Below are 15,858 nucleotides of genomic sequence, written 5' to 3' on the forward strand. Positions count from 1 at the left end.
GATAAGCAGCTAGACGAGGAGCTGAGTATTTTTGTCAACAGGAGCAGATAGAGGTACCCAGCTCACGAAACAAACTCACATCACACCATCTGTTAGTGAGGGTATTTGGATGGGTTTTGTTGTTCCTCCCAAACGATGTCTCAGGACTTGCAAGAGAGGGGGGAAAAAAAGAGGCCAAAACTTCATTTGAACTTGCTGCTGTCCTTTACCTTACCTGGCTCAGTCGTGGGGATCCTCCTTTTAATTAGGGTTTGTCTTCAAACCCACCGAAGCTGTAATTAATCTTTCCATCGCCTTCCATGGACGTGAGGCTCAGTCTTTCCCTGAGCTCAGTCAGGAAGTCAGTGTGACTATGCTCAAGTGAAAGAAAACCCCTTCCCAGCACGCTGAGATCCTTGGGAAGCACTGTGACAAACTACAACCCCAGCCCACAGTCGTCTTTAGGATTTGTGCATGGGACTAACCCAGTCTGGACTGCACCAGGCTGGTTTTTACACCCTCAGCTTATAAACCTGAGACTCCAGTGACAACTACTGTGAAGTTTAACACAAATAAATGTCCTCTTTGTTGTGCAAAAACATGCCACTCATTGGGGGTGTTGCAGATGATATGTAATGATCATAATTCCCAGCGTTTCTGAGCTAGCATTGACTGAGATTAGCAAGCCTAACTTAATAAAGCACTATGATAATTGCAGATTCACTGGGAAGGAGAAAAAACAATCAAATGAAAAAGGACAAAACCAGCAGGGAAAGAAAATTTATTTCCAAGCATCTATGAGAGTGCTACAAACAATAGAGACTAAAACTCAAAGCATTTAAAACTATCAAAAAAATGTAGTTGACAATGTCCTCCTTAAAAATTAAACATAAAAATATAGAAAATGCAGGTTTTAATTCTAAAACTCGCTCAATAGTGAAATAAACCCAGATAGCATCAATGAGGATGGAGTCCTACAAATGACTTTTTTTGACTTTATTTCCATTTGTTAATTTGTAAATTGATACTCGTTTCATTTTTTTAATGTTTATTTAAATTTATAATGGAGAAATGTGCAAATCTAGCAAAATATTCTTTGGATTATAAACAGAGAAAAAATCAACAACCAAAGAAATTTGAACCGAGTTAATAATAAACTATAGAATTATATAGAATGCATACAGCTATAATAAAGTGAAATATTACAATAGACATTGTAGAGCAAATCTGCTGATTTAGCAAACTCTGCCTTATAAAACATAGGGATATAAAGGGACAAGTGAATATGTTATGAATATAGAGCTGAAACGTCATTCATAATTTTAACGAGTTAAGTTTTAATCTAACTACATATATGGGGGTCTTCAGAAAATCAAAACACCAGCAAATCAGATTTCCTTTCAGATCAAGCAGTTTGGTACCTGACTGCAAATGAAGGACAGGGTCTGTAAAATGAACAGTAGAAAAATGTATATAATTTCTATTTATTGCCTTTTCCCATATTGCAGCTGCTGATCTCTGACCCTAAACAGCAAACTATATTAAATTCAGCAGAAGTACAGCTGTACACAGATGCTGAAAATGTTGATGCGCGGAACATATTCCAATCCCTTGCTCATTCTGAACTAATGTAAAAAAAGTTATAGATCTTTTTTTTCGATTAGAAACATACATTACAAAGAACAACTCCGAAAGCACTGTGTATTTCTGTCATCACAAATTAAAATGTCTTCCTATCAGTAGACGATGCTATTCTACTGCAGTAAATGGAAAAAAAAAAAAAAAGAATCACAAGGAAAAAAAAAAAATAAGTGCCAGAATCTTAATTACTGCTCAGGTAAGGTAATTGTCAGGTAGAACAGTCTTTAGGGACCTTATAGCTAAATTGGGTCAGATTTAAGTCTCTAGAACCCACAGAAGCTGAGGACGGATATGGATATTCACAAGCCTGGAGTAAATTGTAAGTACAGAGTACTCCTGTCCACTTATAAAGTCATTTCTGAAACCTCTGAAATTTCTAAGATATAAGATAAATGCATATTACATGGGAAATATTGAAAAATATTACACTTAATTTAATCCAGAAGACACAGTATTACTATATGAAGATTATTACTGTGTTCTGGGAGCAGCCACAAGCTGTAGATAGAGAGGGTACAAAATGATCACCAGACATTACATATTTTTTAAATCTAAAAAACATTTGTAAAATGTACTTGATTTTTAAATAATCACTTAACAAGGCAACAAACCAACTACAAACACATAATAAATAAGGCTATTAAAAGGTCACAATTGTAGTAAATTAGTCAGAACTATAAATGGGACATTAAGAAACACTATGTTTTTCTTTATATGCTTAATAACCAGAACAAGAATTAAAAAAGAATCAGTTTATTTCAAAGTCTGCTTCGTATATTGAAGCACATATTAAAGCAACAGTACAATGTTCATAAAATATAAGTGTGATGTTGTAACATTTCTTACATGTCAGAATACTGTATTTGTATGTATACTAAAATAAGAAATTTAAAATTGTACAAATAGATACATTAAAAATGACATAGAAATAGGGCGCCTCCCACTGCAACAAGACAGAGTTTTTATATCTGGCACGTATTAGTTCAAGATGAAAGTATAAGCAAAAAGATTTACAAGAATCAGCAGTAACAAGATTGATGCTCAAGAGACATAATAATTGTACATTGTACTGTACATACATCATATGGGTTTAAGCTGGCTGAATATTATATTTTTCAAGTTTAAAAATGCACTACCATAGAGAGTGTCCATAGTTTAAGGCGAAATTACAGCTCAGAACTGTTATCTTTTCTAATTTGTGGAAGCTTCTTTGACATAAAAGATTTAGATGTTCATAATACATAAAAGATTTCCCTTATTTGTAGGTTTGCTTTTAGCATTTTCCTTCATTTAAATATTTTCTGTTTCTTAAGTGGGTTTTTTCCCTCTAGTTGGTTGGCAGCCAACTGCTCTACTTGCCTTTTGCAGGAAAAGGTACTTCACAGTATTTACCACTTTTATGTCCTTTTTTTTTTATCAAAGGAATCCTCTCTGTCAAACTTAAATGTTTAAATGAGATTTTTCTTGATTTTTAAAAAAATACCTGCTTACATTTCTTCTGGATTCTTCAGAACTTCGGACACAGTTCTTAAGGCCAAATCTTAAACTTTATTGTTAAGAATCATCATCGAAAGTGTCTTTGGAGCCATACAAGTCTGCAAGTTTCTTAAATCGAGGTCCCCAATTTTGTAGATAGTCATAGTCCAAATCAGAATCTGTTGTCGCTGACTCTAATGAGCTAAGTGAACCAGCCACTGAGCCTCTTCCTTCATAGCCATAGATCTGAATAGAGTCATAAGGAGGAGCAGTTGGATCGTTGTCAGCCTCTTGTATTCTCGTGTTGATGAAATCATCAACATCAACGCTATTGGGAGCTGGCCGAAGACCCGGTCTTGGCATATACTGATACTCAGGCTTTATGTCTTTACGAGGAATAAATCCATTGATGCCATCGGGGTTCTGCAAAGTAGCTATGTCAAAAGCTTCAGTATCTTCCTCTCCTCCACCTTCATCATCATAAGTAATAATGTTCTCTCGGACATCTTCTTCTTCAAAAACAATCAAAGGTTCTTTTTTCTGTCTTTTCAGTGTTACGAACAACACTACAATGACTAGAGAAAAGAAAAGAAAAGAAAAGCAAGTTAGACTGCATTCTCAAAACATAGCTTCGTCATAAATAGATTATTGCACTCGCTGAAACCTTGGCTTTTGTGCTGCAGTTCATCAGGCATTTTTGCTAACATTTGCATTTTTAACATACCTCGCTTGGTAAAAGTATTGATGGTGGTACGCAGACTTGAACATACTGATTTGAGGGTTTCTGTTTGCTCTTACTAACTGCTCATTAAAATTAATTCAAGAAAAGCATTTGTGGGCCCCCCGTGCTGCATGAACACTGTGACATTGCCTTTGAGTAGCCCACTCACATGTATATTTGCAACAAAAAAACCCTAATTTTTATTCTCTCCTGTATGCCCAAAGCTGGACTCTAATTCCAAGTTTATTTTCAATGAAAAAGGAATTTTTCTTAAGCAACACGTTCTTCAGAACTCACATCTTTGTTGTTGTGCTCCTTCTCTCTTTAAATTTCTATAAAATAGCTTTAAAATATATAAGGAAAGAGAGACTATAAGTTACTGTTGGCAAAATAAAACATTTTATATAAATGTTTTCAAATCATCAGGAAATGCTTTACAGCACTTTTTTAAAAGCAGGTCTTCGGAGCCCTTCTTTTGTCTTCAGCACAAGAGGAGTTTGAGGGAAATAGCTGGCAGGAGCCATTAATCCTGGCTGACCTCAATAAGGATCCTGTCATCCAGGGAAGATCACAGAACTTAAAACTGGATGTCATCACTACCTTTAAACACTATCCTTGATTAACTGATATTAGCCCACAAAACGACATGCACTGAGCACATCTAGACAAAATCATTGGTGTTTGCTATTGCAGTTACTGTATATTGTGTTGCAGCCAGGTAGACGCTTGATACTAAAAGCTAAGAAATTAAGATTCATTTATCCACCTTAGAGCTGAAGGCAAGGTTAATTTTTTAACATAAACAAGAGTAGAAAAGCAATAAGTAAAGGAGTTTTTTACCTAACAAAATTACAATGCAAGCAAGAATGGCAATTAAAGCTCCAGTGCTCAATCCAGCATTGAGGATGTAAGCTTCGGCGTTACAGGAGAGCAAGGAGCCGTTGCTGTCGCAGCCACAGACCCGAATGGTGAGGGTGTTGGTGCTGCTCATTGGGGGAAGTCCACCGTCACTTATTACAATAGGAAGAAGGTACAAATCTTGCTTTTGGCGACTAAATCCTTCACGTCTAACGAGAACACTTGCTGTGTTATCTGTTTAAAGAAACGAGATAGTCATCATTATTTTTTCCACAAAGTCTTCCCCTTAGTCAATACTAGAAAAAAATATAACTTGCTACAAGGGCCCTCAATTTTCAGATACATTAGCTTTATTTGTACAATAAACCATACAATGTACAATTTCCTAATGACCCAAGAACAATTATGGTATTGTCTGTCATTCATATACTACCACACACAATTTTAATTATTTTAGGGTGATGAGGCCAACACAAAAATTCTTTCAGTATCACAGCTTAGCAGCCCACTGGCTTTTTGGTTAGTCACAATACTTCATCAGCTATCAGAATGGACTGCGCCTCAGCATCACTGCTTGAGCTGGTTCTAGAATTAAAGCCTTCAGTGGAGGGCAAAACCCCAGCCCCAACTGATCTATTGCTCTTGGTATCAGACCTACAGGAACGGAAGGCAGAGATTTGTACCAAAATGGCTACTAAAATGAAAAGCCAACATTTGCTGTGCATCAGCAGATCTGAGCCTTAGTGTTACTCTGTTCCAACAAGAAACACTAAAGCAAGCAATATTTTATCAGAACCCATTTTTTTCACCCAAACTCCCAAAGCCAGAATTCAGAAAGCTTAATCACACATGCACAGCATGTCTGGACACATCCTGAATTATGTGGAGATGAGGAAGAGATAAAGTATTGCTCCAAAACTATTTCCAGTTGTTCTCACTGGGTGGTTGCCTGCCAAGGGCCTCCTGATGAAGGGGATGGAAACCAAGCCACCATCTCAGCACAGAAGTTCATTTTGGATAATCCTTCACACCTCCTGGGGCAAAAGCACTTGAAAAGGAAGCATGTGACAAGGAACACTGGGATGAGACGCCAGGGCTTCCTGCTCCCAGCTGTGCCCAACAAAGGCCAGGAAACAAACACCACATTTCTTTACTGTGCTCCTTGTTTCCCAGTTCTCAGACTGAACCAAAGTTTATAAAATTGTAAACATCCTGAAGTAGCTAAAATTAAACAATTATATCCGTGGGTTTCAGACCTTCAGAAAATAAATTGGGATGAGGATTTACTTCACACAACCTTTTCCGTTCAGCCATGTTCTTTATTTTTCACTACAGGACAAAAAGAAAAGAAAAGAAAAGAAAAGAAAAGAAAAGAAAAGAAAAGAAAAGAAAAGAAAAGAAAAGAAAAGAAAAGAAAAGAAAAGAAAAGAAAAGAAAAGAAAAGAAAAGAAAAGAAAAGAAAAGAAAAGAAAAGAAAAGAAAAGAAAAGAAAAGAAAAGAGAAGAGAAGAGAAGAGAAGAGAAGAGAAGAGAAGAGAAGAGAAGAGAAAAGAAAAGAAAAGAAAAGAAAAGAAAAGAAAAGAAAAGAAAAGAAAAGAAAAGAAAAGAAAAGAAAAGAAAAGAAAAGAAAAGAAAAGAAAAGAAAAGAAAAGAAAAGAAAAGAAAAGAAAAGTTAAGTTCTTTTATGTACAAAGGCAGGGCTATTCACCTCCAATGGAACCCATTTTATTCTTTCCTCAGGGTATTGCAGAAGATTAATCACATTCCTGTTGAAGAGTCAGCATAAATTCCAGGATTTAATAATGCAAATCATAAAACCTCTCTTAATGATCTAATCACTGCTATTTCCATGAAAGGTTGTGAATAAATTATATCAAAACAGAAGTATTCTTGCTTTATGTTCCCCACCCTTGCAGGCAGCAGGCCTGATATAGAACAAGATCTGAAACTGTCCCCAGATTTGGTGAACACAGGTCACTTTAATGGGATGAGACGTATTTTGCACTAGGGCCCTGCTTATCTCACTCTTCCACTTCTGCAGAAGACATCAGAAAGGATGGACTGCCCCAGATAGGATCTGTTTGCTGTATGCCACGTTAATTCATCTCCCCATATCTACACCTCCCCTGCCAGGCTCACCACCCAGGGTGGTCTCCTCAGCGCAACAGTACTATAGTCTGTCTGATTTTAAAGTCTCACAAACACGATGTCTGGATAGAAAACAGCTTGATAATTTTTTCTTTAGATGATGGACATATACGTTAAAGACAGAGAAGATGATAAAGATCTGATTATTTATTACTTGTGGGTTTTGGAGGTGCCCTTCATCTCTTTTCAGAGCCTTTCTAACCTTGTAAATGTTTACATCCAATATTTGCCCAGCTATGCTTCATAGCACTGGTTTTTAGAGGAACTCGGTGATATCAGTGTCTGTGCAACAGGAATCTTATTTTAGGACTTTAAATTAATGGCCTCTTAACAATATGGTATAAATAGAATTGTAAGATCTAGTATCTATTAACCTATCAACTAATACTTGAACTAATACATATTGATAGAATAAAACTATTCCACGGAGTTCTCTAAAATGCATTTAATAATTCATTTCCTCAATATGAGAACAAAGATCTATTAAATGAAAGAACACAATAGGACAGATTATTCTTGTGGCAAAATATATGAACATTAACAGTGGGCTGAGCTACAACTGCCTAGAGCTGCAAAGGCAATCTAGAAGGAAACAATATGATAAATTAGCATATTTATACTGTTAGTTAAGTTACGTTACGTTATGTTATGTAATGTTATGTTATGTTATGCTATGTTACACTATATCTTATCATATCTTTTTTTTCTTGAACATTGAGAGCTTAAATAGTATTCCTAGAAATAAGAAAAGGATGGCAAATAATGCAGTTATTGTATAGACTGGTCAACTACACTAAGGCTGAATTAGCTCTAATGGTCGATTTACCTGGTTTAACTTGTAGCGATTCCTAGTTCAATATGATTTTTTTAAAAAGAAAAATGCAACCAACATTTCTGGCTAAAGTTTAAAAAGGACTGACCTATATCAAATCTAAAAGGTCATTTTTTACTTTTTTTTTTTTCTATTTATGTTCACTTCCCACATTTAGAAGAAACATAATATCCATAAGAGGTAAGAAACCTCTTTTACCTAGATAAAAGATAACATATAATCCTAGCTAATATTCTCATCCTTGCTTTTTCATTATTTTCGAGTCCAAGGAGAATAAGAATAATCCAGGTATAATAGCACTTTTAAAGACAAGAAACAGAAGTTAAATGTCAATACCAGCTTAAAACTATTACTTAAAACATATGGGAGCTACTTGATTGACAGTATTAACAAACACGATGGGGGTTAACACAAGACAGAAGGAATTAAAAAGCCATCTCAACATCATCCAGCAAAACACGCCGTTGTTTTTCCATCCATCATTGTCTGGCACATCCAATATCCAAAAGTTTTGCAAGTGAAGATTACCTATGTTCTGCATGAAATCTTCACATTGAGAAGTTAGAATTGCATTGCTGCACAGTAATTTTTATAGTGATCTTCATGACCTTTGGCTTTCGTCTACTTCTCTGGTGGTCTTATTTATGGTTTTCCAATTTTTCCTTTACTTACAGGCAAATGTAGCTTAGCTTTTGGAGGCTTCTTAACAAATCTGTTGTGTAAGAAGGTTTCTGGATTAAAGAAGCTGACTGCAGTGTGAACGTTATCACCTTATATCAGAATGTGAGTGCTGATTCAGCAAAAAACCTAAACAATTTCAGGGGTCCAGCTGCCTAAAATCGCTACAAGGCAGTGGCAACTGCTGTAGATAATCCATGGCAAAAATCCTTGATTAATATGAAACTGAGAGCCAGAGGAAGGACATGTTTCCACTAAAAAAGTGGATTTTAGTCACTGCTATTAATGGCTTCACAAACTGAATTTCGGTTATTGTAAAGCACTACATTGTGCATTTGAGAACACGGCTACACCTCCCTTTTGTCATTTGTCCTTGTGCTGCATGGAAAAGCAAGGTGGTTGCAGCCCTTCCAGCAACTCTGGCTACGTGCCAGGCCTCTGCACAAGGTGAGTGAGCCCAAAGAAAGGGCATTTCTGTTTAGGGCAGAACAGGATTAAAAGCAGGAAATCCATTTGCTAAAAATCTGTCTTTGCAGTGAAGTGTCACGAGCCTCTCCTGCTCTTTCGAAGCTTTGACTGCAATGGGAGTAAAATGGAACAGAGCCTGGGCAAACATAATGCTATTTATTTACGTGGTATAATGCAAGTAAACAGCGGAAAAAGTAATTCAGTGTTTTATCACAGCATGTGATAAGCCATTATCTCATGTTTTCTATGGAAGATAGTCTCCGCTGAAAAACTTGGTAACACAGTAGGCTATTAATAGGATGTAGAATGTGATTACGTTTTTTGGATTACTGCAAATTGTGATTACTTTAAGGAGTTGGTAGAAAGAAACTCTATTAAATGATAATTACAGGGCTATATTCACTTTAAAGTTCTGAAATAGACCCAAACATTGGAGCCTTCATTAACTGTCCTCCACAGTTAATAAAGCCATTTTTCTTTAAAACTATCAATTCTCTCTGAAAGTGGTGGCATGCTGTACAGGCTATTCAGATTTACAACCGAACAAAAACAAAATTTAAACAATCATGTAAATTATTTGACTTGCAAACAGTAACACGCTCTTCCCAAGATATTTTTTTAATGGAAGTATGTAGAATTTTAACGTCTTTTGCTTTGCTCCATATTATAATCTCTTTATCAAAAACAGAGGCAGTCAAATTAACATCACTGCACTGAGGATTGCACCAAAAATAGGGAAAGAAAGGATGGATTTCATGACACTATTAATTTCCCAAACATGAAATCATGTGGGAAGATTCAGTCCTTAAATACCGTCTTGCTGAAATAACCTTTTGCAGTATTGTCAGGTACAGTCACTACATTCAAGTTACATCATTTCTACTACAAAATGTTTCTATCCAGGTTAAATTTATCAAGAAATAATGAATTTGCTGCATATAGGAGTGAAGGATTAATGGAATTGTCTGGAGTTAGGAATCATAATACCATTTTGCCTGCAGCTGTATCAGAGCATCTCAATTCTGACCTATGCTTCCTCTGTTAGATTATAAAATCTAATCCATTTTCAGTTTGACATGGTGACATAAAATATTTTTTAAAGAGAAACTTGGCCTCAGGGTCTCAAGCAAAGAATACATTTTTATTTACTTCTTTCTAAAAATACAGCCATCAATTTTTCAAAAATCATGTTTTACTACTTTAAAGAGAATAAAGATATCTCACCTCCACTGGCTCCTTTATGAATTGTTTATGTACGTACAAATGTCAAGCACTAGGCAACAGTATTACTTTGATCCTTGAAGAATAACAGAAGTTTTGTTTGGGAACTCTGATGATAATTACCCTCACTTCAGATGCCATAGAGATATAAAGTGTGCCACAACATAACACTTGAGAGAAAGAAGTTGTTACTGAAATCATGTATCTGGATTATGTTGCCTTTTGTACTTCTGGCAATCTAGAAGTCCCTTGGATTCATTATTTAAACCAGTTCAACGGAGTTCGACATTTCAGAGAACAGTCAAGTTTCCTTCAAACATTAGAGCTTGCTAATGAAATCCAATTTCTTAGAAGCCAGAGAAATTTTTCCCCGTACAGGAAAATGCCACATGAACATTGAATGACAGTATCATATTGATTATAACTAAATAAATAGAACAAATATTTATAATGGCTAAATGTGTCTTTTTTTTTCTCTCTACCACCCTCTGGCTTCCTCATACTCCAGCAAATAAAGTTTACTGATGCTATTAGGTTAGATCATAGAATCACCAGGTTGGAAAAGACCTCTTGGATCATCTAGTCCAACCATTGCTATCTGCCCCTAAACCATGGCCCTAAGCACCTCATCTACCCATCTTTTAAACCCCTCCAGGGATGGTGATTCAACCACCTCCCTGGGCAACTTCTGCCCACAGTGCCCGATGACCCTTTCTGTGAAAAATTTCTTTCTGATATCCAGCCTGAACCTCCCCTGGCACAGTTTGAGGCCGTTCCCTCTTGTCCTGTCCCCCGTCACTTGGAAGAAGAGGCCAGCTCCCTCCTCTTCACAACCTCCTTTCAGGTAGTTGTAGAAAGCAACAAGGTCTCCCCTCAGCCTCCTCTTCTCCAGGCTAAACACCCCCAGCTCTCTCAGCCGTTCCTCATAAGGCCTGTTCTCCAGCCCCCTCACCAGCTTCGTTGCTCTTCCCTGGACTCTCTCCAGAGCCTCAACATCCTTCTTGTAGTGAGGGGCCCGGAATTAAAATAATCAAATAAGATTTGATACTCATCTGTGCCTGCTTTTTTACCCCCTATTAATTTCTTACATCTTAACATCAGTCTGAATGCAAGGCTGTGCTGTATCGCTTAAACAGAAAATTGGTAAAAGGATCAGAATACCCATATCCTGAGATACACACAACCCATGTGTCTCAACAGAAATCCACATATGTATTTCCTACAAAAGGCTAGCATGATGGTGATTTTATTCTATTAGGAATCTAGTCCGTGTCTCTTCTGATCCATAATTTAAAAAACTAGCAAGCAGAGAAAGGTGAACAAATGCAGGAAACCCAACAATTTTCCTGCCTCAGCTAATTTTAGCTTAGCAAGTAGTTTTCTCCAAATCGAGGAGATCTGCCAATTATGTTTAGTGACTGTTTTTGTCAATGTTTTTTACTCTCTTCCTGGGTGATAAAATGGCAGCGATATTTTTCCTGTAGGGTATTATTATGTAATTTAAAATATGTACTCAAGAAAATGAAAGCGAGTTAACAAACACTACATTACTCCAGGAATACCCTTGTATTTCAGCTATATTTTTTCTGCTTTCCTCCCTTAAATCTCTGGAAACAGGCACTGTCAAAGTTAATGAAAATGCTGTTGCACAACATTATGTTGGCCATTAGTTTTCCTTTGTCATTTCCTTGGACACTAGTATAGAGGGAATCTTCACACAAACCTCTATTGTCTCTCAGTGTAAAATTTGGATTATGAATAATTTCAGGTGGTAAACTGAAGATAAATCTTGGTCCATTGGCCGAGTCATCCTTGTCATCAGCACTAATTGTAATGAATTGCTGTAAAAGAAAAGTACTTCGTAAACAAACAACTCCTCCTCTGTTTAGGTCACATACAGACAGCATTCTGAGAAATCTCTTGAACACAAAGAATTTTGAAATAGCAGACCCTCCAAACACCTCAATAAATGTATGCAATTATAAATAAAGAGCAGATTCAAAGCTAGAGCAGGCAATCTTTATTTGCTATTAGATTGAACCAATAATAGATGGAAGAGTATACATCTATATATACATTCTTATATACAAATATGTACTAATAATCTACTTACTCAGTAGACTAAATCAAATTATGCAGAAAATTCAGTGGCTCAGAGGGAGTTAGCACAATGTCCTTTCCAAAATGCTACCCTAACTCTAGAAGTGCAGACAATGTGTAGAGCAGTATTTCTGTACGATATTACCTCAAACACACCCAGCACTGTACTGCATTTTTTCCCATAAGATATTGAGCATTTCCCTAATACTCAAAGCAGGGTCACAACTGGGAAAGCTGCCCCCAAACAACTTCGATTCCCCTGCAATGGTGGATACTCGTGGTCAACACCAGTCATATTCAATGCACAAAGCACTGCACCTACAACTGTTGATAGCAATTCAAAATAAAAACCACAGGAAAGTGGTCCAGTTGTTTTGGCCATATTTCAAAATGAAGATTCATTTCCTACTGCTCATTTCAGCTGCCAACACAAAACTGGGCTGAAACTCTGAAGAAAGGAATTCACGTGCAGGGAAGGTGCTGGGAACGGGCATACCTGGTTGCTTCGAGCGTTCTCACAGACAAACGCTTCATAGGCTGCAGCAAATTTTGGAGCATTGTCATTGACATCAACGACCTTAATCGCAACTGGAACTTTGGCTTCCTGGTGTTGTTTGTCTATGGGAGTAAGCAAAACCAAAATGAAATAGAAGCTGGAAATCGCCTCAAAACAAACAAAATCCCAGCTGTATCCAGGTAAAAATGAAACAGGCTGAAGTATTTCTGTTGGGATTTATTGCAGCTTATCAGACTGAGAAAATTAGAAGACTGGAGAATTTATATCACAGATTATAAAATATCTCACAGTGAACTACTTACGGACTTCAACTGCAAAGACAGATATATTATGCCAAGGAATTTCTTCCCTATCCAAAGCTTTTATTGTCTTGATATTGCCATCTTCTGCATTAATTGTAAAATATCTTTCAAGGTCAGTGTGACGATCTATTGAATATCTGAAGAAGATTGAATGTCGGTAATTAGACAAAAGAGGGACTTGGCTTCATGCATCCAAATTTGTTCTATATTGTTATAAGTAGTACACTTATTGTTACTCTTAATAACATTGTCAAAGGGATGATATGTGGTTGTTTTAAAAGGATATTCACCTGGTTGGTTTCTGCATTTAGAAAAAATACTATGTCAGGATGTTTGTGGTAAATGGAAATTATTGTTCTTTGAGGTCTCTGTATTAAAATGCTGAAATATTATTTGTTTTCTCCTCTTATAAAACACGCCAGAAACACTTAATGCACTATTTATATTTAAAATATAGAGTATATGAAGCATATACTACACATTTTTACAGCTTTATACAGCTTTGGTTTTCATATTTTTACCTTTCTGTTCTTTGAAATGTTAACCATACTCACAAAGCAGAGTTTCACTATTTAATTTAGGCTAAGAACATAACAGACAAAAATAAACGATTACAAGACTACCCAAAGCAACTGCAGCAAGTGTGTATGTATGTGCTTGTTATTAGCAATTAAAGCCTAACAACTGTGAGGAGGCCCTGGCCCAGGTTGCCCAGAGAAGTTGTGGCTGCCCCATCCCTGGCCGTGTTCAAGGCCAGGCTGGATGAGGCTATGAGCAACCTGATCCAGCGGGAGGTGTCCCTGCCCGTGGCAGGAGGGGTGGAACTGGATGATCTTTAAGGTCTCTTCCAGCCCATTCTGTGATTACCCAACATAATCTCTAATCTACTGTGTAGACTTCTACATTTTTTGAGGAAAAAGCATGTTGTGATAACTGCATAGGATGTTTTACATAAAATACAGTTTAGACTAGTGTCTAACAAAGGTGTGCTTAAGTATATTTTGCATAGACACATCTACAGTATGCTTTCCTAGTGACATAGGCTTTGACAAACCAGTAGCTTATGGAACAAGACATAAAAACAACGCTGTATGGTTAAAGTTATTAATATTCTGGGTGAATTTAGAATATTACTATGCTAATTCTATCACATTATCTTAATAACTTGCATAATAATTCTGAGAGCTAATGCTTAGAAAGAAAAAGCCTGCTTTAATGGAGCATACCTTATGGCACTGTTTGCAGCATCAGGGTCTTTGGCATGTACTTTTCCAACCACAGTACCAGATGCTGCGTTTTCTTGTACTTCAAAAATATAACTTGGCTTTAAAAATACAGGTGGTTCATCAGCATCTTCCACTGATATCTTCACTGTTACCGTGTCCTTGAATGGCCCATTGCTGATGAACTTAGGATCAATATGTACATTGGCTGCCTCTACCTTCAAACTGTAGGACTTTTTGGTTTCAAAATCTAAGAGCTGCAAGAAACAAGACGACAAAGCATTTCACAGTTAGGAAAATTAGAGTGTAAAAGCAATAAGCAGTCCCCTAGTATTCAATGACATAAAACATATGTGAGCATCTGTCAACAAGCTTGGACTGAAATGTGTGTATTTAAAAACATAAAGACTCAAATGGAAGGAGCTACATTCTATGTATGGAGCAGCATAGGTAGGCACTTAAAATATCAAAACAGAGCCCTTGTCTTGTTTTTTGCTCACTGTATTGCTCAAGAAATCATCTTTACTGGGAAAATTAACCTTTTCATCAAGCAGTCTTCCAGGCAGCACAAACCAGTGATGGATAGGAAAATGGTTCCCATAAAATGCCAGGCTTGGTCTATCCTAAGCTGGCAGGTGTTCCTTTAGAGACATGGACGTGGCTTGAATTCCTACTAGGTGCACCACAAGATGGGACAAAGAGAAGTTAAATAATTTAGGTAGTAGGGGAAATAAGATGATAGTGTGCAGTGTTTTCATTTCTATAGTTCTTTCCATCTGTAGATCTCATAGCACTTTACAAAGGGGAGGTGAAATAAAGCCCTATGAGGTAAGTCCTTTTGGGAGCCCAATCAAAGTCACGGAATACCTGCATTGTCATTGACATGAAGTGGCTGTGGTGTTGCAGTATCGATAGATTCACAGTGATCATACAGCCAAATATCTGAGAAGCAGGTGCCAACCCCTAATTCACAAAGTATGCTAACACCATAGACTGAACAGTGTGACTGTCCACTCATGTTAAAACAAACATAAAACACACTCCTACTTCTAGAACAAATACCAATATTGAACCACAGTATAGTTTTTGACCAGAGGAGACCTCAGTGACTGCCCCAATGTACAGGACAGGGCTAACTTTGAAATAAATTTGCCCAGGCCTTCTCCTTTGAGTTTTGATTATCTTAAGCGAAATGGATAACTATAAAGGTTCAAAAGGCAAAATAATAATAATGCTTAAATAACACTTAAGATTTATTATTTAGAATTTGTAATTTCAAATTAATTTAAGAACACTTTTAAAGATCACACTGATGAATTGTATATGAAATCACCCCAGTATGTTTGCTGCTTTTAGCATAGCCTGTGACTCCTTCAGAACAATATTGTGGACAATGCACAGCTGAAGAATTCAAACTATAGGGCATGAGGCTGTTCAGACTGAACATAAAGCAACAGCGAATGTCTGCTACTTATCAGCGCTAGGCAAAACTTCATTAACAATGAAGCTGATGGCATTGTATTTTACCGTGACTTTTTATTATGAATTCATTTAGTTTGTGCAATTAATCCACTGTACAGTATTTATGTAACTCTTCTTGGTTATTTTCTTCCATTCCAATTCAGCTAATGGGGAAATGGAATATTAAGAGTTAATCACAGCTTTAGGAACAAATTAAGTGAAATTGCATATACT

The 15,858-nt window shown here is 36.7% G+C and overlaps 1 protein-coding gene across 1 annotated transcript in view; it reads right to left on the bottom strand.

Annotated features, from left to right (window-relative positions):
* Positions 1–762: 762 nt before the first annotated feature.
* CDH11 (cadherin 11) overlaps positions 763–15,858 on the bottom strand; it is a 44,003-nt gene continuing 28,907 nt past the window's right edge. The window contains exons 7-12 of the mRNA XM_069868542.1: positions 14,167–14,420; positions 12,941–13,077; positions 12,618–12,739; positions 11,745–11,862; positions 4,658–4,909; positions 763–3,671 (exon numbers count right to left, since the gene is read on the bottom strand). Of these exons, the coding sequence (XP_069724643.1) occupies positions 3,175–3,671; positions 4,658–4,909; positions 11,745–11,862; positions 12,618–12,739; positions 12,941–13,077; positions 14,167–14,420 (1,380 nt within the window). The 3' untranslated portion in view covers positions 763–3,174. The remainder of the gene's footprint in view (positions 3,672–4,657; positions 4,910–11,744; positions 11,863–12,617; positions 12,740–12,940; positions 13,078–14,166; positions 14,421–15,858) is intronic.

The sequence above is a fragment of the Phaenicophaeus curvirostris genome, chromosome 14 (genome assembly GCF_032191515.1).
Source record: "Phaenicophaeus curvirostris isolate KB17595 chromosome 14, BPBGC_Pcur_1.0, whole genome shotgun sequence".
Classification (NCBI taxonomy): domain Eukaryota; kingdom Metazoa; phylum Chordata; class Aves; order Cuculiformes; family Cuculidae; genus Phaenicophaeus; species Phaenicophaeus curvirostris.